Source organism: Anomalospiza imberbis, chromosome 5 (genome assembly GCF_031753505.1).
Source record: "Anomalospiza imberbis isolate Cuckoo-Finch-1a 21T00152 chromosome 5, ASM3175350v1, whole genome shotgun sequence".
Lineage (NCBI taxonomy): Eukaryota > Metazoa > Chordata > Aves > Passeriformes > Viduidae > Anomalospiza > Anomalospiza imberbis.
In genome coordinates this window covers 8,690,768-8,716,515 of record NC_089685.1, presented here as the reverse complement: position 1 = coordinate 8,716,515, position 25,748 = coordinate 8,690,768, and the positions used below count along the sequence as shown (strand labels likewise).

General features: G+C 36.6%; 1 protein-coding gene across 1 annotated transcript in view; it reads right to left on the bottom strand.

The window, feature by feature from the left end:
- SEMA3A (semaphorin 3A) overlaps positions 1–25,748 on the bottom strand; it is a 170,467-nt gene that overhangs the window by 64,749 nt on the left and 79,970 nt on the right. The window contains exons 5-6 of the mRNA XM_068189556.1: positions 7,517–7,610; positions 561–680 (exon numbers count right to left, since the gene is read on the bottom strand). Of these exons, the coding sequence (XP_068045657.1) occupies positions 561–680; positions 7,517–7,610 (214 nt within the window). The remainder of the gene's footprint in view (positions 1–560; positions 681–7,516; positions 7,611–25,748) is intronic.

Below are 25,748 nucleotides of genomic sequence, written 5' to 3'. Positions count from 1 at the left end.
CAACCACAGGCTTGATTACTAATATCCATACAATAATGCAAGCTATTGTGCCTTGCTAAACTATTCGATATTTTGAAACCAAATCACTTGGAACCCCCTGGACCCTCTCCTCTTTTTCCAAACTCCTGACAACTTTGGCTTGCTCATGAGATTCTGCTGGTTGCCTTTCTCCCGGATGTGGCCAGTGTCCCCTTCAACCCAGCAAAAATTAAATCTTGTACAAGGCACAATCCTGCCCAAGGCTCTGGAGCTACTTTGTGTTCATGTGTGGCTGATGCCTCAAGCCTTGAGTTTCTATCCAACTTGCATGACTGTGCTGCTCATATGCAACTTGCATGTCTGTGTGTGTTTTAAATTTAATCACACTCCACAAATCTCAGTGTAATTAAACCAAAAATGCTTCTTTATAAATCACTTTTGATTAGTTTAACTGGTTTAAGACAGAATTCTGCCCCAAATAAAAGAGGAGTGTATATACCACAGATGTTGCTGGAACGGAGCTGTGTGCTAGTCTTTAATGGCTGGATGAGTGTAACCAGAGAAATGTACATTTTACATACCATTTAGCCACCGGGAGTCGTGCTGCTCTGTTCTGATGGGATGGTGATGCCCCAGAGTTCGGAAAATGGCAAAGTCCCTGCCCATGAAGTCTGCTGCTGTGCCAGAGTACAGTTCTCCATCTGTGGGAGGACATAATTGTAAGTAATATTCCTCAATTTTCCAGTCATGGCAAGTCAGAGAAAGCTGTCATATGTTCATATTTCACTAATAGGGATAATGAGTATATTACAAAGTAACAAGCCATATGCAACGTATTGTCATTGAAAATAGAGATTAAACCAAATTTCTCACTGCAGAGCTTAACTGTAACCTCTCGCAAATGAGCTGCATCTGCAGACTGCTGGTGAGCTTTGCAAAAATGTGTTTCAATTCTTAGGCTGGAACAGTGGCAGCCAATGCACCTACTCTGGCAGGCAGGAGCATGCAGCCTCAGAAAACCTACCTGACTGTGAAATTGCCCTCTTTAGAACAGGAGTTTGATTTGGCTACCTTCCAACCTACGGGGTTTATGGGACTCCGGGAACTGAAGAGTCCAGCTCAGTCACTTTTGGTTCAGAAAGTCCCCAGGTCCCTTCAATTTTTCCTATAGAAATTATGTGGTTTTTACTTTAGTTGGTTTGAGGGGCTTTTTTGTTTTGTGTTGTGTTTTTGGTTTAGGATTTGTTGTTGGTAGTGTTTGTTTTTTTTTTTTTTTTTGTTCTTGTTGTCGCCGTTTTGTTATGGTTTGTTTCTTTACTCTCTTTTTTTCTCGACAGGTCCTCAGAAAACAGTATATTTTACAGGAAAGACAGAACATGCCTTACTCCTTTGGCCACCTTTGTAACTGTGGTACCGGCAAAGGGCAACAGCTAAGGGAGAGAATAAACGAGATCATTCCCTGCTACCTTGACCCCCACGCATTTCACAGTGAAGAGCTGAACTAAAAATTGACCTATGATACTTCAGCCCATAAATGGCGCATACACAGCCTAGCTGGAGATGAATCTCATCCCAGTGTGTCCCCCCTCAGCCAGCTAGAAGCGCCACATAGGAGACAGAGGAGGTGGGGAGAGAGAGAGAGAGACTGTCTAAATTCAAAAGAGCAGGTCAAGTTAAATACCTGCCAGCTGGAAGAGAGTGTAATAATAATAATAATGACACTGCAATGAGACCCACAGAAAAGAACCAGGGATCAAAGTACAACACATATCTTTCTGACATTAATTTACAGCTTGTCCATGAAATCACTGAATCAAAAATGCTAAAAATGCATTTTTAGGACTGTGTTCAACATCTGTATGTGAAATGAGATAACCTACCCTATATTGTTAAAATGGAATTAAAAAGCATTTTTCCTTCCAGCTACTGCTTTCAAACTACCCATATTACACAGGTCCCCTGTGAAAAAGAAAAGTTTGAGGATAAAGTAACTCTTTCTGTAGCTAAGGTAATACATTTTTCATGGTCATGATGAACTCTACCATATCCTCATTTTAAAACACCCTTTTAGGAACAAGTTTATCATTTTCATGGCAATTTTAGGTATTTCCAGGGCAGGACAACCAGATCCAAGCATGCCTATTGGATATCACTGGCATCTTTTCCCCTGAACACTGACACCATGAAATCACTGCCTGAACCCAGAGTGGCTCTGAAACCATATGGTAGTTGTGAAAGTCAGGAAGGGTGAAAACATGATAGCGGAAAGGCGTGGAATTGAATGAATTCACGGCAGAGATTAGAAGCAAATAGACCAGTCATGCCCAGCAGGAGGTGTAATCAGAAGGGAAACAGAACAGAATATCATTAATTAACAATTTACCATTCTTTTATGTCATTTTCAACTGTTTTTGGAGGGGAGACAATCACTTAATTGTAGTTTTTATTATGTACAGAGTATGCAGCTGAGATTCTAAAGATCATAAAACCTTTTTGCCTGTGAAAAGGGCTTTGATGCTATGCTTAACCTTTCTTTAACCCTATCTTCATTTTCTTGTCTTTCAATCCCCAGTGAGTTCTGATAAATCAATAGAAATCAAAGCGGAAAGGAAAAACCAACAAGGCCTATTTTTCTTCTTAGTTATCAACAGATCTAAAGGTCAAGCAGTCAAGAAAAAAAAATCTATATTTAATACTATATTGCTAAAATCTAACCAAATGCAATTTGAAAACTAATAAAAATTGTATATTTGAAATATTTAGAATTGTAAGGTCTTTTTGACACCTCTATTTCTAACTTGATATATAAACACCACTGGAAATGAACATTTTCCAGGCTGGACTCAGCTCAACACAAGAGGACACCACAAGGCTCTTTTGGCTGATACTTTTTCTTCAGTATTGACAGGATAAAAGTTTTGCCAATACCTGGCTTTGGCATGTTTCAAATGAGGAAGGGTCTGTAGAAAACTGTCTGACCTTTCTATCATCTCTACTACAGCCCCTCCAAGTTTCAGGATACTAAAAAAGTGCCTGCAGTTTGAACTGATCTGCTGTAGTCATGCAAAAAGGGGATTTTGACTTCTTCCAGACAGAATTACCAAGGAATACCATTTATTTATGTAAGGCTTTAGATAATTTTTGCAAAATTCAGGGTGAGCCTCAAGTCATGTCCCAGATGTGCACATCCTTTGAGTTAGTACTATGCAAAAGCTGTATGAGGATTTTGCCTCCTGTCTAGATAGAAGTACATTCATCTTTACTTCCCTGTGCATACCTTCTTTTGGACTGAAATGTACTCATTGCTAGTCTGGAAAATGATTATTTAATGTCACAGATAGTCTTCACTGTGTTACTTCTACTGTCAGCAGTTTTAAAAGAAGTTTTATAAACTTTAAGAATAAAGTGGAAATTAATAGTTTGAAATCTGACAAACATTTATCAAAGGGAAAGAATAAAGGAGAAAAAAACAAAAAAAAAAAAAAAAAAAAAAGGAAAAGCTAATCCAGCTTGTATTTCCAGCCCAGTAGCACAAAGGAACCACTGTCCAGAACTAAAGGATGGCCTTCAGTTGTTTGCATAGGTAAAAAATATGTTTTGGACAAAAACCATCTATTGTAAAGGAGCAGCTTGCTGACACGCGAATGTAATCAGAGATATATATATTGACTTTACTAAAAAAAGACGCAACAGTTAAAATCCATAGTAATGCTGATTTTTGAAGGGGAGGAACCATTTACATAAACAGCACAGAACTCTAACTCCCCAAGGTCATAAGACACAAAGACATTGAAAACTATGCAATATGCATCTATTTGATAAATTGTTTCTATTCAGCTTTTAAGTAAGTTTGCATTCTGAAAGAAAATAATTTGTGGAGAGTAAAAAACTGTAAACTTTCCTTCTGAAGTAGTAAGGAAGTCAAATGAATGAGGAATATAGGCAAAACCAAGCCCTGAATGTCACAATTGCTCTCAATGGTAAAAGGGTTCACAAATGAAATCTATCCCTGGTTAAAAGGTTTATTCACTGAAGTTGAGATTTTCAGACATAGAGGTATGCACTTCTTTTGAAGTCAATAACTAAAACTTCCCAGAAAGTACAATAATTTTAAAATCTTGGAACTCATATGTACTTACTAGCTAATTTCTAAGAAATAGAGTACTAAAGTTCTTATCTAGTGAAAAGCCACTGTCTTTCAGATCATATTAATACATACGTGGGAGCATTAAGGCAGCTAAACTGATTTTTAAAAATGAAAAATTAAATAATTGTTAAAATCTTAAAGGAATTGTGAATTGTAAAAGAAAAAAAAAAAAAAAAAAAAAAAAAACAAACCCAAAAAAACAGTGAGACACAGGAGCATAAAAAGCTTTGAGGATTCTGGATAATCAAAGCTTCTGAAAATGCCAAATGGTCATTTCCTTAAACAAACTGTAGTTAGGACAATGCTGCCTCCTTCTCTGAAGGTTTTATTTTTTTTCCAATTGTCCCAATACAATTCCTTTAGTCCAACACATTCAGTGATATTTCCTCCTGTGATTATATTCCCTGGAAACCATGCTGCTTCTCATTTTCCTCCTGCCCTGGCATACTTGTGAGTGGTGCCCAGGGATTTCTTAGTCTCTACATTTCATGCATTAGTCCACTCAAATGGAGACTGTTTAGTTAGCAGCACATAGATGGGAATGGCTGCATAGTGTCTTACATTACTAGGAACTACTTGTATCATGTTCCCAGCTGGCATTTACTTTAGAGCAGGGTAGCAATAACCAACTTTAATGAACAACTGTTAAAAAAATAATGAAAAATGTTTGCAGGTGGATGGAAGAAGGAATGTATACTGGAAAAATATTGGAACAATTTAATAATGATGAACTGTTTATTTTCATTTTGCTTTAGTGTGTTTTTTTTTAAATACTATTGATTTTTTTAGGAGAGAGGGAAAACTGAAGATCCTCTACACACTGGTGTTTGTTTCAGTTGAAATACAGAATAGGCCTCCTGAGTACTAACGGCTATTAAAGACCTGAAGTTACTTTTCTTGCAAATTAACATTCATGTTTTGCCCAAATTTCTACATTTCACTTACCTAAAATTTACTTTCTAGTTATGGTGTCAAAAACATATTCTCCTTCCACATTTTGCAAAATATCTGTTTAATGCTTCTGATGAAGAAGAGAGATAATGTTTCCCTCCTGTAAGTAACCATTTAAATTACTCTTCTCAGCCTTTTTTTTACTTAACTTTCCTGATAGTTTGAATTACTAATTATAGCATTGTATTTTCATGAATGCTGGGAAATTATTTTTGCATAACTGCCCTCTTAAATCTTAGATAAACCATGTTTACTTACAAGGACAAATATTCTGCCACGTGAAAGGTCAGGAGTAGCTAAGTTACAGCTCAGCCCAGGAGAAGAGAAGCAGCAGTGTATCCATGTCCCTGTTGTGACACCTTTGTGGTTAAGAGGCTCCTCTGGCCTTCATGCCAACCCATGCTTCACTGCCATGCTCCCTGCTTTGGAGAGCAGCTGGACCAAACCTCTCCATGCAGTCATTGCTTGCCCAGTTCATTCCCTGTTTCTCAACTGTTTTGGTGGGGGGGAAATTATTTTGCCTTGGGTCATCATTTTACCATAAAAAGCAAGGGTTTTCTGGCAAAGAGAAGTTATTTTTAGGCAAAGAACCAGCAGTGAATTGGCATACACCCTCTGCAATACACACTCTGCAGAAAAGGGTTGCAGGAAATGCAACACCATAATCAGCAATTGTTGCTGCGCTTTTTACAAGTAATGCAGTGTGGCTGTGAGGCAACTGTAAGAAGGCAGAGAAAGAAGGCTGCTCGTGTTCAGGATGCAAGAATGCTAACTTTAGCTTCTCCCTGAGTTTTGTGTGACTGAAGCAGAAATTTTTCATTGGCTTTGAATGCTCGATTTGCACCATTTTCTATTGTGTTATTACACCCAGTGGCTCTAACTGAGGCCTGATTGAAAACAAATGATCATGCTCAGTCTATTATTTATTAGAAGAAAATATACAGGGAGTGAAAATTATAGTGACAGGAAGCGGGCTCAAGAAAGCAAAGATGTTTTAAAGATGTGAAATCTAAGCCAAGGGAAGTAAGATAATCATATTTGTGACGGCCTGAGTGAGAAAAAAAAAAGGAATGTGAAAAGCTAGATGCTGTTGACTTTGTGCAGTTGCATACCAGTTATACCATGTAATACTGGCTTGTCATCATTCTCTTCTTTATTGTATATTAAAGTAAATAGTAAAGCTATTCGCTTGAGAATAGCTCTGTCACAAATTCAAGTTGCTCCGGGCACCAATTTATACACTGGCCTTTTACACACACTTTTTTTCTTTCTGTTTGTACAAGGTACAAGCTGGAGCAAGATGTGGATGTCTTTCCTGTTTTTCCTGTTAAAAAGTGTGTGTCCCCAGGTTAGCTCATCACTGGGGATCATTATGGGCTTTTAAGATCAGGAAATGAGGCACACTTAGGACTAAATTTTTGTTGCTGTCTATTTTGAATAGCTTAATTTTTAAGTGCAAAGTAAATAGAATAAGGGCAGACTGTAAGCAAGGCCCTAGGCTAACACTATGGACAAAGGCCTGAATAAACCAATGTAACTCGTTATGGGTCATTTCCTGAAGACTTCTGAGATATGAGAATCTCCAATTTTTTCAGACTGTTGTTGGATTTGAGGTTGTAATAAACTGCTAGAAAGTTACATGTAAACATGGTAAAGATAAGGTGGCTACACCTAAGCAGAGGTGTAGGGAAAGAAGAATCTGTTTCCGTCTAATTTAGTCTCACAAAACATATTTTTGTCTTTTTTGTGAAGGTTAAGTAATAATAATGAACATATTTAATTTAATTAGATAAGTTAAATCAATTACATAAATTAAATCAATTGCATTAGTTCAATTAGACAGACACAGTCCAGTTGCTCCATATTTACATATTCTATGAAATGAAGTATTACCAATTCAGAAACACTTGATTTATTTCTTTGTGATCTGGCCAGGAATTTAACTTTTTTACTGTCAGACAGATCTCTTCAGCTGAACCATCACCTTAGGGCCTAGACCAGTGGCTGTTAATTGATCTCCAGCTTCCATGCAAGGTGAAGTGGGGTGACAGACATTCCTCGTCAGAAAAACTGATGTAAAGAATTATTTATTCCTGCCCTCACTTAGCTCTCAGCTGTGCTTGTGTGACCACCAATGTGGCCAGCCTGTAAACTGGGTGACTAAAGTGCCTCCACCAAGATGTGAGAAGGAAAACCACTTAGCAGAATCAAGGTCCCACAGGGGTATAAAGCAGCTCTTATGACACCTGAACCTCGGTTTGCACCTCAGGACAATTGGGTCAACTGTATTAAAAGTAAACCAGAATTACTTTAACCTGGAAATAAATTGCATAAAACAAATGCCTATTGTAGGTGATGCAAGGAGGAAAAAAAAGCAGAAAACTGGCAAATTATTTACAGTGAATGCACATCTCATTGAACTTGTTATGTGGCACCTACCTACTAAAAGTGAAGCTGTCAGCAGTTTGGGATCATAAGGGCTTTTCCCCCGCCCATTTTCAAAATGCGACTCTTCCATTCTAAAAATGTTGTCCTGTAAAAAAAAAATAAATTAAAATATTTAAAAATGTAAAAAGAAGGTAAAAGCAACATTATTTGATTAAAGAAAACTAAGAAGTAATTTGAACTGTGTTCAAGAAGACTGCAGTATATATGAGTCCTAGTGGGGTTTGTGGCTTCAGGGAAGTCAAATTGCATTGGGTGAGGATCTGGTAAAAGTGCCCATCTCCTAATCAGTTTGCGCTGAATGCTAGTCAAAGCAAAAATATACATAAACAGCTTGTGTCTCTTCTGTTCCACTTCACATATAATTTATTTTCATATTAATTTTCATGGGTTTATTGAATTCTTTTTGCTTTCACTGAGAATACATCTGAGTAACAGTAACTGAAGAAGCAGAAATTTGAAACTTTTATCTGAAAAAAAGATAAAATCTATTTTTTACTGACTATTATTTTCTGAAATGTGCCACCACTGTAGATTAGTACATAATATGATGCTAAATTCTGCTTTTCCTAGCCTGAGTATATCCTCAAATTCAATTTCAATTGCATCAGGAAAGCAATTATTATTATTATTATTATTATTATTATTATTATTATTACTCAATACCTTGAGATGAAACTTTTAAAATATACAGGCTAAGGGAAAATCATAGGGGAATATAAACCAAGATTAAAAAGGGCCTCAGTCAACACCAAGTCAAATGAAGGTAAATAAATCCAAAGCAATGGGCTTTTCAGTACATTTAATTAATTTTAACTGGGGGACCAAGTCTGCCAATCAATTGGAATAGTATGTTTATCTTACATTTTGCACTGAGGATAAAACCAGAAGAACAGATGTTTTTTGCACAGAAGTCTTCAACATTCACAGAAGGCTTGTGAAGACCTCAGAAAAACCTGGGATTTCCATTTCCCACCTGCATTGTGGTTAATTTGCACTGACACCTAATTAAGTCAAGGAGCCCCAAAGAGAAGAGATCGATCTCCACCTTGGAAGCAGCATCCTCCTTGGCTCCCTGCCTTCCCTATACTGAACCCGGCCATGAGCCAGGCTGGTGACCAAACTTACTTCCAAATAGTGTTATTTTAAACCCACTGTGTCCATGATTCTGTAAGCCACAGGCTACAGATTTTATTAAAGGCTTGTTCAATTACATCACACAAGCACGTATCCGAGTGTATTTATTACATATTTTCAAAAGCACGTGAGATGGATTTTACTTTTCCTTCCATTCACTGAAGAATAACATGAAGGGAGAATGAACTGTTAGGAGGATAGCCATCTATGGCTTACTGCACTGTAAGATAAAAAGGTTGGACACAGCTTCGTGAAGTTTGATCCCAGAATTCAAGCACCATCTCCTAAGGGATGTTCTTGTACATGTAGCCTGCATGACTGTGTTTATACAGTCATCCTGTATCTGTAGTATCTGACACAGTATTAACATTTCTCTCTTTCCCGTTGTCTTTCTGGTTCTTAATAATCCAGACACATTCCTTGCTTCTCTCCAGTTTTCTGTCTTTGCTCCTTCTAACCAGAGATGAATAAATAACCAAACAGAAAAGCATTTCTGGAATTCTACTGTAGGGTCCATATCTAGATCTTGCACAATAAATAAAAGTAATAAATTTATGAGAATGCTAAACCTCAACTGCAATAATAGAAGATGGCACTAATGCTACAAGCTATTATTGAAAAATGTTATTATCAATCTACATTGTCTTGGCATTTCTCCTTAGTAGATGATAATTGCTCAACCTGCATACCAATTAATATCTGATAAAGCTACAGAGTCAGTGGCATGACAGTTAAAGCAGAATATATTCCCAAAACGATCCCATGTGTCACTATAAGACAAATAGGAAACAGATGTGGAAAGTGATTTGGTGTAGGAAGGATCTGATTTTTGACTGTATTCTTCTGGTTTATGTCACTGTAACTCTACTGATATTAGTGTGTAGAAGGCAAGAACAAGTAGAGACCCAGGTCAACCTAAATCAGAGATGATCTACCCTTCTCTTTGTGTTTGTGGAATAAAACAACTGAAATAAGAGGCCTGAAAGGAAAATCCAACAGTGTTTTCATATTTCAGTTAAAAAGCAATGAAGAGACAAGTACTGTAAGTTTCCAAATTTATGAGTGAGTAATAATGACAATAAATACATCATTGTTAAGTGACAAATAAATGTGTCATGGTTAGTCTGAGGCCCCAAGAGGTCTGATAAACATGCTGTAGGAAGTCTAACCCATCACAAACAGGGCAACTTGCCCAACAGCTTTTTGGGTCCTGAAATCAACCCACCTCTATCTACACACCAACAGAATATAAAGGCAATGGATGAATAAAATCTTTTCTACATACCACCTGCCATTTTAAAAGCCTAGGAAGCAATATGACTTGTGATAGGTATTTGATCACACTAGTGACTTGTCTGTGGCATTTCCACCCAAATTTCATCAGTCTGCCTGGAGGTGGCAAAGAACAAGGCTCTTCTCAGAGATTTAGGGGGGCTTTGGACTATGTGAGTGTGGCCCTCTTTTGTACAGTACAGACAAGAGCTGTCAGATGGAAAGAATGCACACTGTTTTCAGAAAAATTCTGATCAGCTAGTAATTTTGCCGCTTCTTGGGTTTTGCACTTAACTGAATACAAAGAATGGTACTGCAGTGAGTCAGCAAATGCCTGACCTATAGACAGCAAAACCCCCTCTGTATTATACAAATGCTCAATGTTGCAAAGATTTATGAGGGCTATTACAGAATCAAGGACAGGAATTCATGACAAAGCAAGATTGCCAGGTGGGAGAAAAGTTTCAAGAAATGCAAAAAGAAAAAAGAAAAACAAAATTCAAAGAAAGGCCTTTGTATCTCAGCAATTAGCCCAATTTATTGTCTAAACCCTTTCATTAGTTGCACTGGCATTCCAAAAGGATATTACAATGTACTTCAAACCTTTTTTACAGATCCTTGTAGCTAAAAACCTTGCTGTGGCATGTTTTATGGGTTATTAAACACTAAGTTTATATCTCATTGATGCTTCTTTATAATCCATAGTAAAACCACTGAAAATGAGATTGTTTAGGTCTTGAAATTCCACAAACCCATAAAGACAGCAGTCAGTTGACTGCTGGATCATGGTATGACATGAATTGTTTCACCTAGTAAATGCCTTGCATGGTAGGAGATAATGCTTCTAGCTCCTTAGAACATATGTTTTCCTGTAGTAGACAGTGTGATAGATGGCAAGATTTAGCCAAAAAGAACTACAGTTCAGTCCTGGAAACGAAGGAAAGAATTGTTGTGATTCCCGATGATCTGACACTTCCAGGCTCCAGAGACTTGCTTCCAAACAGCTGAAATACTGAAAAAATGTGTCATATCATGACACTGAGTGGTGACAAGACCTTGCTATCTGACTAGACGTTTCACATCTTGTTATTGATTAACTTCAGTCAGCCAGTGAGTCAATAAAACATAATGCTATATATACATAAACATAACAACTCTATATCTATTTACACACACACACATATATATATATATTTATACCCAGTATGATAACCTCTTAAACAATATTTTTGCATGTCTGCCTGTACCTAGCCCATCCAGTACTGTATCAACATAACAAAGATAAGGGATATGACAACTTAAATTAGCTATTATTAGTAAATATTTATTTTATTTCCCAGTTTAGTACTACTGCCTTGCAGGTGAACATGTGGCCAGCGAGGATGCACTAACCTACCATCCTAAGTCTGGACAGCACTGACTGAATTGCTGAATTTCAGGGGGATTTTTTTTCCTGTAACATTACTGGTAATTCTCATAGAAATCACCCCAGAACTGCAGAGCCTAATGCAGCAAAAGCACTGCTGGTCAATAATGAATTAACACAGTGCAAGCAAATGATCTGAATAGACTTTGTTGATGGACTGTTGTCAGCTACTATGGAGTTACTACTGGTTTAAATTATTAGGCATGGAATGACAGCAGTGAAGCTCACCAGCCATTCTAGTGCAATGGAATGAACTCATAGCCTTATTCTTGTAACCCTCAAACCATAAATAGAAAGGAACACATTGCCCAGGTATCTTTCAGGGACTAAAGGATTTTCACAAGAAGCTGCTGAACAAAGAACATTCCAGAAACATGCAATGTGCCAAGAGCCTTAGGACCCATCACAATCTTTGCTTAATAAAAAAGGTAGAGTTGGCCATAGCTGTGAGAATTTTTGATGTTGACATTCCCCTTACTATTTACACAAACTCTGTTGTGCTATGATGAAGTATTTCATAAAACAAACTGATCAAGAAAAAAAAAAAAAAAAAAGAAGGCAAACCCCAAAAGTAACACCCCTGACCCAAAACCCCAGAAAAAAACTAGCTCCAAAAGATTTCCAGAGTGCCTCGAGTATAAAAATGCATCCATTGTGCATTGGAGGACTTTAAAGCCAGTGGCAATGTCTCTTAACTGAGTAAGAAGTTGATGGCATGAAAATATTTTGTTCTTTGTATTGTTCAGTATTGGAAAGTTCAAAAGGCAAAGCTCCACTTCCTGCTCAAGGGAAAAACTTTCAGACTTGTTAAGGTTTGGATTTCTCCCCTCTGCATAGAGGCATTAGTTGAGGTGGCTGAATTTGCTGCCCTGGTCACAGCAGAAGGCTACAGGTCCCTCTGAAGGAGGAGTCAGAGCAGCCCAGAACTGCAGCTCCCAAGGGCAAGATCTCGTCACTGACCACAGAGGAACCTTCATATGAAGTTAGGTCTGAGCTAAGAATCTTTCTGAAATGAACACTGCAGAGGCAGCTGATTAGAGACACCTTAGAGACTTTTACAAAACAGAAATTTGATGATTTTGCTCTTTGGGGTTTTTTTCCCCTTTTTTTCTCCTGCCTTCCAATATATTAATACCAGTGAATTTTTGATTTGCCTCTTGCCCACACAACTTTCTGTGCACACATTTAATAACTACATCAAGGCTGTTTCAGAGAGTCTTTTGAGCAAGTTTCACTCTGTGAGAATTGATTTATTTATGAATTATGTTACTTTTCAAGAATAATTTTAAGTGAAACAACTGTGCAGGATATGGCTATGTTGTTATTGTTATTATATTTCCTACTTCACACTTAATCTATTGAGTCATGAAAACTGTTAAATATGAAGACTTTGGTTTCAGGTTTGGGAATCATGCTGTTACAGAACTTTTAATGAGAAACTTTTATTAAATTTATCCCCATGGAATGCTTTATTTTTAAAAAAGTGCAAGTGCAAATAAATATAATGTGAGAAATTATGCAAAAAATACAAATATTAAAACAAATGTAAATGTTGAAGCAAGTGGTAACCATTAGGGAAATAGGTGAAAAGTGATTGAAACAATAATGTAACTGCTTTAAATCATTAATTATTAGAAGAAAAAAAAAAAAAAAGAAAAATAGAAAAAAGAAAAAAAGAATAAAGAAAAAGCGCACACAGTGGGTTTCTGACTTTTCATCTTCAGGCTCCATGTGCTATAGGGTTTTACCTACAACATCTGGAGGACACTGGGCTCTGCAACACCTTTATTACATTTTGTTTTTCCAACTTGAGGCTTAGCGGAATTGAATTATGAAAATCAGTTTTAAAATCCTGTGGGAAATCACTCTAAGTGACAGATCTTTAGTGAAACAGTGTTCCCAAAGAAAGGACTCCAGCTTCTGTAGGACCTGGAACTGAAACTTTCTGGGATGGCTGTGCTGTACTGTGCTAAAGGGCACAGAGAAAGAACTTTGTTGAAGAGAATTTACCCGCAAAACTCATCATGAGTTATGAGGATCTGCCCACCTCTCCGTGCCTCCCACAGGCAGCTTGCTCAGTTTCCTGATCACTACAAGACCTCTCAAACAGTCCCTGCATTCATCTGTGTCCTCTTCTTCAGACTCAAGAGATATTCTTTCCTCTATACCTGTAGATATTCAGTGGTATTTTGGTGCCTGAAAATCTTACTTTTGAAATCAAAACAAAAGAACTGTTGTGATGATAACCGGCTCCATGCTTCATTTCTGTAGATTAATGAAAGAAAAAACAGGTTTCTGTTTCTTCTTTTATCCCTATGCATCACTTCTACTGGAAAGTTTTCCTAGCTTCTGATCTTCAGAAGATCCCTTAAAATGCAGTAGACAATTCTGGGAAGCACAAGTTTTGAAAACCTGACTCCCTAGACTGAATTTGGAGAACTCAGTCTCTCAATAACTGTCTTTCAGTCAATTTTTATACATCCCACATCACTTTGCTTTCTTCTGAAATGAAATCTATCAATATTTATTAATTTACCATACATCATTGCAAAAAGGGACATAGGGAAATGTTATCTATGTATCTATCTTTCTATCTATCTTTCTATCTATCTATCTAATTATAATCCAATGAATTTAATGAAAGGGAAATCAGCCAACTGGGCTGTTCAGGAACAGCTGGTTCAATCTATTCATTATTCCTAGTTCATGATCAGTAAGTGCTTCTGCTTCCAATTGGGAGAGAAACCAAGTGTCAATGTCAAATGGTGAAGACTTATTCACACCTGAACATACCAGTCTGCATACTAATATTGGTATTTATATGAATAATAGCCTCTTCCAAATTACTGTGCAACATATGTAAATAAAAGGGAGGGCAGGCACAGTCAAACCGAGCAGCTGTTCAAAAAATATAAGTATGTTTGTGAACTTGCTTTTGCAATATTTCACAAACTAAATTCACCAGACTTACCTGAGTTTCATGCAACAACTTTTTGGGTTTGGTTTTGTTTTTCACTGATGATGTCATTTATCTATTTGCACCAATTTTAAATTCCTGCCTATTTTGGATAATGTATTCTGATTCTACAGCAAATAAATGAGCAGAGATTAGTTTCATCGTAGTGTCATTATACTATTTATTGCTTTAGAAATTCCTGCAAGTATAGAGTGATTAGAAAAAAGAAAACAACTCAAAACAAACCAAACACACAGTTAATGTGAATGACATGTTAACCTTGACTGATTAGTAAAGACACCAAAAATGTCATCCCAATGGCATACCAGACACTAGATACCATCAAGGATATTGAATAATTCTCAGAGGACACTAAGAATTAAATGCCTTTGTATTGCAACTTTCTGGGTTGTCAAGTGTAATACATCACCTAAGATGACTGTCTGGCTCATATAGGATGACCTCTAGAAATACAACCACCATACAATGACTGTCTGTTCCAGTCAAGTTGTTAAGTGGTCTGCATATGTAAGAAATAAGATATACAAACCTAAAACTAGTACACATAACTGAACTACATAACCTATAAGTATCCATTCTTTAAGTGTTCTTATTCTTGCCCCTAACATATTTTCCATTAAAAACATTTGGAACAGATTCTAATTGCTTTAGCAGATTCTACTATTATGTTAAATAAATTATTGGGCCATACTCTATTACATGATTGTACAAGTTTTCTATGGTTATTTTTAGCATTCAAGACCACTTCTTTCCCTCTTTGTCTTCTGGATTTCCTGTATGTTATTAGACTGTGGTGAGGTCAGGCATCAGAGGAAATAACAGCAGTGCTGACTCCTAGACCCAATGTTTTATGAATTACTGAGCATCAGTGATGTAATGGCAATAAATCTAACCCAGCCTTAGTCTTGTGTCCTGTTGTAAATAAATGAAGTTAGCAAAGGTGTTATTTTATTCAAGAGCCTTCCTGATGAGAACAAAAATGTTTCCCCCAGGGGATTGTTTGTAAAATTGCTTCTGTAATTAGGGTGCTGTTTAACAAGAGAAGGGCTCTTCAGTTTTCCTGGGGAACTTTCACGTCTGAGTCAAAGATATCTTATTTATAACATAAAAACAACTGCAAATTAGGGAAGCAACATACAGAAAGGACTTAGTCAAGTGGTGTTAGCAAATAAGCATATGGCCAAGATTTTCTAATTTCCCAAGTGATTTTGCACACTCATAAGTTGGGCACCCAATTTATAACTTGCTCAAGGGCTCTGATTTTCAGCAAATACTTTCCTGGGCAATTTAAAATTCTGATACTTGGAGCTGTTAAGTCACTTCTGAAAATGAAGGCATATGTCTGCACTGCTTTTTATCCTATCTGCCTTTTAATTCCCAGAAAGAAGTCTTTAATATGAACACATGACCTAAATTAAAGGTTTCAAAAATCTGACTGTAAATGAGTGACAGAATAAGGAGCAAGCCTAGAAAATACAATTAAATCTTTCTCCCAAAAATAAGACTTTATGAGCATACTTTCAGAGAATTTGTACAAGTAATAAAGGGGCAGAGAAGTACACCACAGCACTGTTAAGCCTTGTTATTTTCTCTGAGATACTGAAATCGATTTGCAGCATTTCATGCAGAGGTGCCTATGAAGTGTCGGATCTAGACCAGTGTTTGACACATATTCAGATTTTTAAAAAGACATAAACAAAGTCTTAAATACAGAAGCTGAAATTCTGACCCTTTGGGCAATTTTGCTTTTCCTGAGGCAAAGCTTAGATCTGAAATCTCTGCAATAAGCACTTCTCTTTCCTCTTTGTTCCCTCCACGTGCTTTCAGTGTTACAGCACCCAGACTATCTGCAGCCTCATTTCATTTTTCTTCATTATCAAGTAATAATATCGTCAAATTTTAATAACTGGTATTGCATTAGAGAACAATGCATTTGAAAAGGCAACTTCCATTGTGCACATGGAGACATAACTAACAGTAGACATAATTATAACCTCTCTCGGTGACAAGTTGCAATTATTCCTCATGGCACTGTGTCTAAGAGCAATGCATTTCTCATACTGGTTGGGGGGGGTTATTAAAAAAGTCAAGAATGTTTGATATTCTTTTCCCGGTGCAAAAAAAAAAACTTCACTGACACAGTAACAGATGGATTTAAGTGGTTTTGATTCAGGGTGACTGAAAAAAAGTACATTAAAATTCACTTCTTTATTCACCATCTTTCCTTCTTTTCTAGCACCCAGGAGTCCCCAGAAGGTGAGAGTGTCAGTGACACTGGCAAGAATATTTGATACACTCAGCTCATATATCTATATATGTACATTCATAAATAGGACTGCACTGTGTCAGCAGGGCTAATCAGCATCCAACCAGGTAACCCAATTACTGATATTTATATTTTTGAAAAAGAAATGCAGCCTTTCATTTAACAGAACTTTGGCTCCAAATTCTGGCTCGTTATATAGTATGGTGTAGTGTAGTACTAGTACTGTATAGTTTAGTATGGTTAGTACAGCATAATATAGATTGACTTTGTTGGTTAAAACAAACTGACAAACACATCAACCGTTTTTTTTTTTTTTTTGGTTGGGATTTTTTTGGCTTTTTGTTGTTGTTGTTGTGGGGGTTTTTTTTGGGTTTTTTTTTTTTTTTGTTTTTTTGACAAAGAAAGCTGGAATTCTGATTACTTCATTTTTCACCCTCTACCACCAGATCACAGACACGGTGAGGAGTGGTCGTGGTCATGAACTGAGTTATGCAGGACCTGTGCTCTGCACAGGGTTAAGTACACTTAAAGCACTAAACACCACAGGCTGGTGCCATTCCAGATGTGCTGAGATCCTGAGGCTTTCATGGGTATCTTCTCTGGCCCTGCTCTCAGAGCTTCAGCATGGAGCCCACTGAAGTCATAGAAAGATTCCTTTCAAGTTCAGTGAACACCAGAGGAATCTTTCTCATATCCCTTGCCATGTTTACATGTTAACTCAAGGTCATGGCAAATCCTTCCAAATGAGTATGAATTAAAACAGTTGTTCTCCATCACTGTCAATTTAAAAGGTTTGAACTGACGAATATATGATTTCTAAACCTGCATCTGTACCACCACCCTTCTGCTTTTTGTTATCATTAAAGCAATGGCAATAAACACTGAGAAGAAAAATCATGTGTGTTCTTAATCCATACCAATTACTTGTTTTACAATGCAAGTTTCATTTGCATTTATTCAGATAAATGGTACATGTTTAACTGCATTTAGCTGTTCATCCTAGAAATGTATAATTACACACAAACACATATATCCACAAACAAAAATAATAAGCCCTGAAATATTAATCGTCTCACCTGCTGTGCCAAATCACCCTTTTAATTTGTTATTCATGAGCAAAGGCACCTTTAGACAATGATCTGGGTTCTCTCCTCGGCAATGATTGTGCAACCCCAGTGAAAGCCAACAGAACTAAAGAACAAAATCAGTTTTGGAGATTATTAAGAAGAACAAATATCAGAATGATCCATATGTTTTTTGCATATCCACAACTTAGGTATAATTTTTAAATTATTGGGTTGCTTCTTGTCTTAGTTTTACAACTAGACTGTTTCCTTGCTTTAATTTAGCCCTGGATCTGGAAATTTTGAACCTAATTGGTAGGTAAAAAAAACATGCCTTGGTATTTATTTAATAAAATCTCAGACCATCTGCAAGATAGTGCTGCTCAGTTTTCTATCACCTTGGATGTAAACATTTCAACAGGAGAAGGTGTTTGTGCTGTTTAAGGCACCTTCTGAACTCTGCTAAGCTTATCTTCTCTTTAGAGACAAAACTTTGTTTACCTCAGATTTGAACACTGATTACAGGCCCCTGAGAAACAGGAGACAGCTTTTAAACCATAATTGGTTACTGAAATGTAAGTCCCTTGAAGGGGAAGGACTCAGAGATATGGCCTTGTAGGAGAAGTGACCAAAAACCTGGAAGGTGCTGGAGGATCCCTTGTAAGACAAATCTCACAGGGCCAGAAAGGTCCACTGGGACCAAACTGTGCTTTAGAAATGCACAGAAAACGTGTGGGAATGATGTGCATCTTTCCCCTTTCCCTTCCTTTTGTATGAAGGCATTAAAATTAACACAAATGGAATTTGAGACATAATAGCCCAGCTATCTTCCTGTTTCAGGAGGTGCTAGCGGTAGCAGAGAAGTTAAACCACAAGACTGGCATTTTATTCTCATATCAATAACCAAGCATCTTCCCCAAAAGCCATTCAGTCCAGGACACTCTCCTCTCATGTTTCAGTGTTTCTATTCAGCTAAAATAGATCAGAACAACTCGTGCACTTTATGCAAAGCTGTGTTCATGGTTTCCTTTTGTATCTCTTCACAGAAAACAATTCCAGAAACAGTAGTGCAGTACATATTTAATAGATCAAATTCAAGGTCTTAAAGTTGTGATTGCTTTTTATTTTTTTTTTTTAATGAATGATGTCAATGCCCAGTAACAGTCAGAAAAAGGAAATTTCACACACAGAGTTTTTAGGAATGAAATAAAGAACAAAACCAACAGTGTCTTTATGCCTCTTTAAATGCATGGCACTCTTACCTTTTCAGTACTGCCTGAAGTTACAGTCATCTAACTCAGAAAACATACCCATTGAAGGAAATAAGAAGAAAAGAAGAGTACTCTCGTTTTTTTTTCCAAAATGAGAAACTGGCAGGCAGAAGGTTTAAAATAAAATAAAGGGATGTTCGTCCCATGTTGCAATTTGTAGGGCTTGGGATGCTGTGGATACTTAAAAGATATATGAGCTCAAGAAATGCCAGTACTAATTTATCAAAACCAAGTCATTGAAAAGCATTAAACACAGAGATTCCAGCCCTGGTTCAGGAAATCCCTGAACAAGCAGTGCTGGAGCCTGGGAGACGATATCACTAAGCACTGCTGCCTGCTCGCTGCTCATTCTCCTGCGCTGACATTCATTATGGGACCCGGTGAGAACCAAGGTCCTGGGCTAAATGAGCCTTTGGTCTGAACAGATTGGACTGTTCTTATGAAATGAGGCAGAGAGAAATTAGGAAATTTAGCCAGGAAATCTATGCCAAAGCAAAAAGCTAATGTTCTAGTTCCTGAGCCTTGCCCAGTGCCATAAACAAAAGTATATAGTCCTGCCTCAAATCCCAGTCAAACGAATGGCAACTGAGCTTACTCAGCACATGCAAAGCTATGCACAATGTGCCAAGTAAAATTGGTAAGGATCACTTGTGATGGGGAGAGTACATCAGCTTTTGTGCACAGTTAGCCTTTAGTCTCCCTGTGATTCCCAAGGAATATCTCTGTTGGGCTTCCCATGCATGGACAAATTGCCATATGCAAATTGCCACTTGTTTTCTATTCACTGGAGTTTTACAAAAACTAGCAGTGGAAGCAAAAAATCCCTCTCACAGATTTCCTGCCCTAAAGCAACTTAATTAACCAAACTATCATATAAACAAATATTTAAAAGAAGTAAGTCATTTAGCTTAGAATAAAGATCAGAAAATGCATACAACAATATTTCATAGAGACAAATTTGGGTTTTTTTTCAGTGACTTCTATGATTCATATACAGCCAGTGGAGATTGATGTGGCAATATTATTCTAAATGTTACCATCACTTCCAATGCTTATTAAAATAATCTAATCTATTGAAACATATTGTAGGGAAGAAGAGCTGATATGTAATTATCTCTTTCCCTAAACTGTTCTTTGATTTGGTTTCAGGGTTCAAGGATCCACCCAGTTTTTGTGTTAATAGCCAGCACTGATGTCACTGTGAGAAACAGAACGGAAGATAGAGGTGGAGGTTGAATTTGAAGATAAATTTAATAAAAACATTAGAAACCACTGGATAAGAAATACAAACAAACATCCAACAAGTCCACCTCTGGTTTCATAACTTCCTTACTTCTTGATGTATCATAATATCCTTCCTTTCCCCTTTTTAATCATGCAAACTAACAGCTGTCTTTTGAAACATTTTTAGACTCAACTTCAAGTGCCTCACTTGATACCATATGTCACACATTTCCTCTCTTTTTTTTGCGAAATGGCTTCAGATAGAATGTTTTAACCTTATTTTCCTGCTGTCTGGATTTTGTCTGTGGGTATTCAGAAGCCTCTTTCTATCTCAAATGTCATTCATTTTAAGTCATCTCATCAAATTTTGGTCACAGGTTTTAAATTCTGCACTGTTAATCTTCTTAACTAATATAAGAAGTTAAAAACTCATTTATTACAAATTACACTATGATGAGGATACTCGCTTACAGAGCAGCTAAAGTAGAAGATTACTGGTAGAAAATTAATAACTGCAAGTTGCAAATAGAAAATGAAATAATAATAACAGGATGCAAAACAGACCAGGCTTGCTTACAATGGCCATAGGCTTTCTTCTTTCTGCTGCATTCCCACTTTTTGACTATCTACCTTGCCATCACATTAGTTTTCAGCTATTTATACAATATTCAGCATGAGGATTTGATCAACTGTCTTTGGTGACAATGTCTGTGGAAGAACTCCAAAGACTTCTAGTAGATTTACATGTCAAGAGTGTGAACGTTAAAATCTAAGTTTGACAGAATACTTAAGTCCATGTTGTTTTTGGATGGCTGGCGTGGATTGTTTAAGATGGACAATAATTTGCCTCAAGTATTGTACAGTTAAATTGTTACTCAAATTTCATACTGCTTCCTGAGTTCTCTTCTTGGATGCAATATCCATAATTTTATTCTTGCTCGTTCAGAGAAATATATATCAATATCCAGGAACTTTTCTGAAATGCACTGCTTCTGAGTGGCTGTCTCATTTTATTTTATTTTATTTTATTATTTTTATTTCATTAACGTTTCAGGTGCAGTTGTAGATGGGAAGGAAAAGCACTATTTTTGAAGATGCAGAATTCTCTACATTGCCTAAGGATAAGGCTGGATGACTATATGAACTGAGTATGTTTCAGGTGAATTAAATCAGGTAAAATGACTTCTACCCACTGAAATAAGCTGTAATCTAAGTCTGTAGGGAATAAATTGCCTTAACATCAAGAAAGAGCAAAATCTGGAACACTTCCAATCCTCCAACATACTTCCCTGCTGCAATCTATTCACCTTTCTCACTGTCTTTTTCCTTCCATTTCATGACCTGTGTTCTCTGGCACCATAAGCAACCCGAAATCTTTCTCCATTAGCTGTTCAGAGTGTCCTGCCTGTGATGCTGCCTATGGAGAGTCAATAAAACTCAAAACTAAGTTGCTCTTTTGAAACATCTAAATGCTGAAAATTGTCAGTGTCGGTTTTACTTCACATATATAAGCAATCTCCCTGAAAACATTGAAATAACTTACTAAAGTTCCTTCTGAATGAGGTTTTAAGGCTGCTTTTTATAAAAGCACCTTACTGGACACTTAACTACATAGGTAATTAATGCTCTAATTTGACATTGGCACATAAAGCCTAACGCTAGCTCTACAGAAAATAGAAAGTAGTCAGTGATGAGAGTGCATCAGAGATTCAGCTTTAAAGGCATCTTTAAAAGCAAATATGCAGTACTCATATTCATTGTCTCCAACTGTTCACTGAAATATCTTGAAAAAATATTGCTATCTCTTTTTAATGAAATAACCTGAAAGTTTAGCTATTGCAATTAAATTCAGTATGATGGTTCATTCATTCATCTTTGCAATGAGAGTGGTAGCTACTTACACTTTTTGTTAGATCTCATCTCACCTCTTACCAGATGGCTACTACATTTAAAATCCCCCTTACATTAAGCACAAAGCTTCAAATCCAACCTTTTGTTCCCCTCTGTTCAACAAACTGGCTTCTACTACAACATAATTTCTGCTTTTTAGGTGAAGACTTTGGGTGCAGTTGCAGCTGCTGTTGCAGTTTATTACACCCTTTTTTTGGAAATTTACTTTAGTCTTGTGAGCCTGGAGGAGACCAAGTGATTTAGAAGCAGAAGTCCCAAAAGAGAAAAAAGCAGGTAGGGAAGTTTGGGTGACTCACCACAGGTATTTAACTACTGCTCCAGTTTAAGTCTTGCAGTAATTGAAATTCTAGTTAGCCCCAAAGTATATTGCTTTCATCTCTTCAGGAAGTTTTAGAAGGGTTAATTCTGGATTTTTTTCTGACCATACTGCTTACTACTCAGGCAGACAAAAAAGAAAAAAATTCTAGGAATAAGTTTAAAAAACACCCCTCTTCTTTTTGAGAACTTTTCCACCAAAGAAATAATTCTGCACTGAGATTTTATTCCTCTTATTCAAATGGGTCATGTGGCACTGGGTCATTGCTCCATATAAGATGCCAAGCCTTTTGTAAGCAACTGAAATCTTCAGCTTTCTTTATGTTCTTCTATTATCTGTTTTAAAGTATTTCCTTATTTATTATCTTTAATACCCCATGAAATACACTGATTGTAAAAATAATATCTAAGTCACTAAATGTTATCTAAACTACTTGCTACAATGTCAGCTAAAAGAAAACATATTTTTAAGGGATTCTATATAATCTTTCTACAAAAAAAAAAAAAAAGCAGATATTTTCCTTTATTTTCTTTTAGGCCTCTCTTGAAGACTTTTATTTTGTGATTCTGATATGTGACTGTTTTTATAATGTCAGGAAAGTACCTTGAGTTAAAAAATTTATTGTGCTATAATCTTTGTACAGCAAGATTTAGCATTTCTGCATTAACCATCCTTTACACTGTAGTCTTACTATCTCCCTTCGAGGTAATCCTTTTTACAGAGGGTCATGGCTTTTCACTGTCTGTATGAAAACACATTTGCACAAAGAAATAAAAGCAAAATCCACAAACCTACAAATGACAAGCAGAAAGGGCTTGTATTCCAGCTTGCTTTCCTGCAAAATCCTTTGAAAGGCTAAACAGCCTTTTCAGGGCAAGCACTAATCTGCAGACTTGTATCCCTATGTTTGAATGTAATGAGATTCCAGTAAACACATGCACTCTGTGTCACAGTGAGCTCAGTTTAAAAGCAGCTTATTTTCAGCTACTTTCAAGCAGCTAAGACCAGATCTGAAATGCTACTTTAACTGAAATGAGAATATCTGTGAAGGGATTTGCACTGAATTCGTAAGAATTCATTCACAAGTTTCCTTGTGGACAAGGCTAAAGTCATGCAGAGAGCTCTTTCACAATCAAAGATTCCACTTCGTTGTCCAAATTCTCATGTTTTAGTTTCCTTTCTTGACTGAGGTTAAAAAAAGTCAACTTTACCCATTAATTTTCTGTTTATCCTCACCAGTCTTTTAAAGAATACCTAAATCTTGTACTCGAGTCTGAATCATTGACTATTATATTATACCTGTTGGAAGAATGTGGCCTTTTTCTATGTTAAATTGCAGTAATTTTCTTTTGAGGCCAGGCTGAATGGGAATCTGAGCAACTTGATCCAATGGAAGTAACCATGGAATGGGGGTTGGAACCAGATGATATTTAACACCCCTTCCAACCCAAACCATTTTATGATAAATTATGCCCAATCTTTCCGTATTCTAAATTCAGTATAAGTTTCACAGATTTTTACTTAGGAATCAAAATTAATGTTCTAGACTATACTCTACAGAGTTCAAAAGATTTGTTCTTTGGTAAGTATTCCAGAAAAAGACCCTTGGTACAGAAACAGTAAGTTGACGAAGACTCACTTTTTCATTACTCCCACACTTAAATAATGAAATGAGATCCCTGTTTCTTAACAAAAGATGATGAAATGCATAAACAGAAAGGTTTGTTAAAACAGAATAAAATAAATTGTTATTCAGAGTCAATGAAGTTAAGCACCTCAAACAGCTATAATTAGATTAAATATGCCACCATGACTATTGTTGATATATCACCTTCATGACCATTGATGCTTAGCCAAACAAAAAATGAAACTTGGATCAAGTAAAAGGGAAAAAACCCATTGCTATTGCTTTCCAATTTTTTGCTGTTTGACACATGGTTTGTATTGTAGGTGCACAAATATCCCTTATGAAACCCTTTGCAAACTTGTAAATAAACACTGGCCACAGAGAGTAATGTTGATTTATACTAATGGCAAATGCTTTCAGGTTTTATGCTGGTTCCATATTTCAAACAAGGTGCAAGTATAGCTGAAATGATCAGTCACTGCTTTGAAAAAGTAATCAATGCCATTTGTTTTTCTGATTGCTGCTTTATAATTAAAACACTTACTGGTTAGTAATTAAAAAAAACAAAACAAAACAACAAAAAAAACCCGTCATACCTCAGGGCAAAAGAACTCACTGGAAGATAATCTTCCTCTCTTACACTGTTTGCTTTCTAATTCTCCTCCTCCCTTAGACTGTTTTCTAATCCTCCTTCAAAACTGTCTCCAGGTTTGGAACCAGGCTGAATCAATCAGTATATTTTTACTGGGCCAGAGGTAAAAATCTGTATTATCCGAGAAGCTACAGCACAGAGAACTGACCAATTCTATGAGAATCCGAATATTCAGACTTTTGTTTTTTTCACTCCTAGGTATGATAACTTACTGTAGGCTTGGCCCATAAGTGTGCAGAGGGGCATCTAAAGATTATCTGGCAGACAAATAGTTCCACCACTTCTAGTTACCTTCTCTGGGGACTCTTTTTGGCCCAGGGACACAGGACAATTTTCACATGACAATGATTGAAGCTTCAACTTTTAAGAAATCTGAATTGCAGACACCGAAACCAATTAAGGCCAAACGACTTGCTCTGGGCAGAAGCCTGAGAACTAGAGAAGAACCCCTAACACTGTTGTTATCCTCAACCAAAATGTGCAGCAGTTTTCCATATCACTGATAAGAAGGTGCCACCACTGTTAATTATCTCACTGGAATAAAAAAAAATAAAAGAACATGAAAAAACCCCAGATTTCTGTCACAAATTCTTCGTGTTTCCTGCTGCTAATACTTTCAGAGCTAATACTTTCCGTCTTGTGAGTAAAGCTTTCTGCAGCATAACACATATTTCCTTTTTTATTTCTTTTCTGTTTCATCAGAAGACATAATTAGGCAAAACATTTAAAGAGTAAACTTAAGGTATGTTAATAATATCATTGCCTGGAGCAAAGCCAATGTTTCAGGAGGACAGCAGAGATCTGAACTTTACATCTTCTTGCTTACATATGAAAAGGTCTCAGATGAAGGATCTATTTATCTAGTGGATTGTTTCTCTTTAAACAAAGACTAAAAAAGCAGAATGTACTGCTTTATTTGTATTTGTCACTGCCAGCTTACATAATGCTAAGAAATTATTTTTTAAGTCAAAATCTGTCACTGATGTGGCCCATGTCATATTTCTACTTTAAGAGGTGGTGAAAAATGTTTATATCCACATCAAGCCACTTGCTCAACTTTTCTAGTGTGGTTTATATTAAATA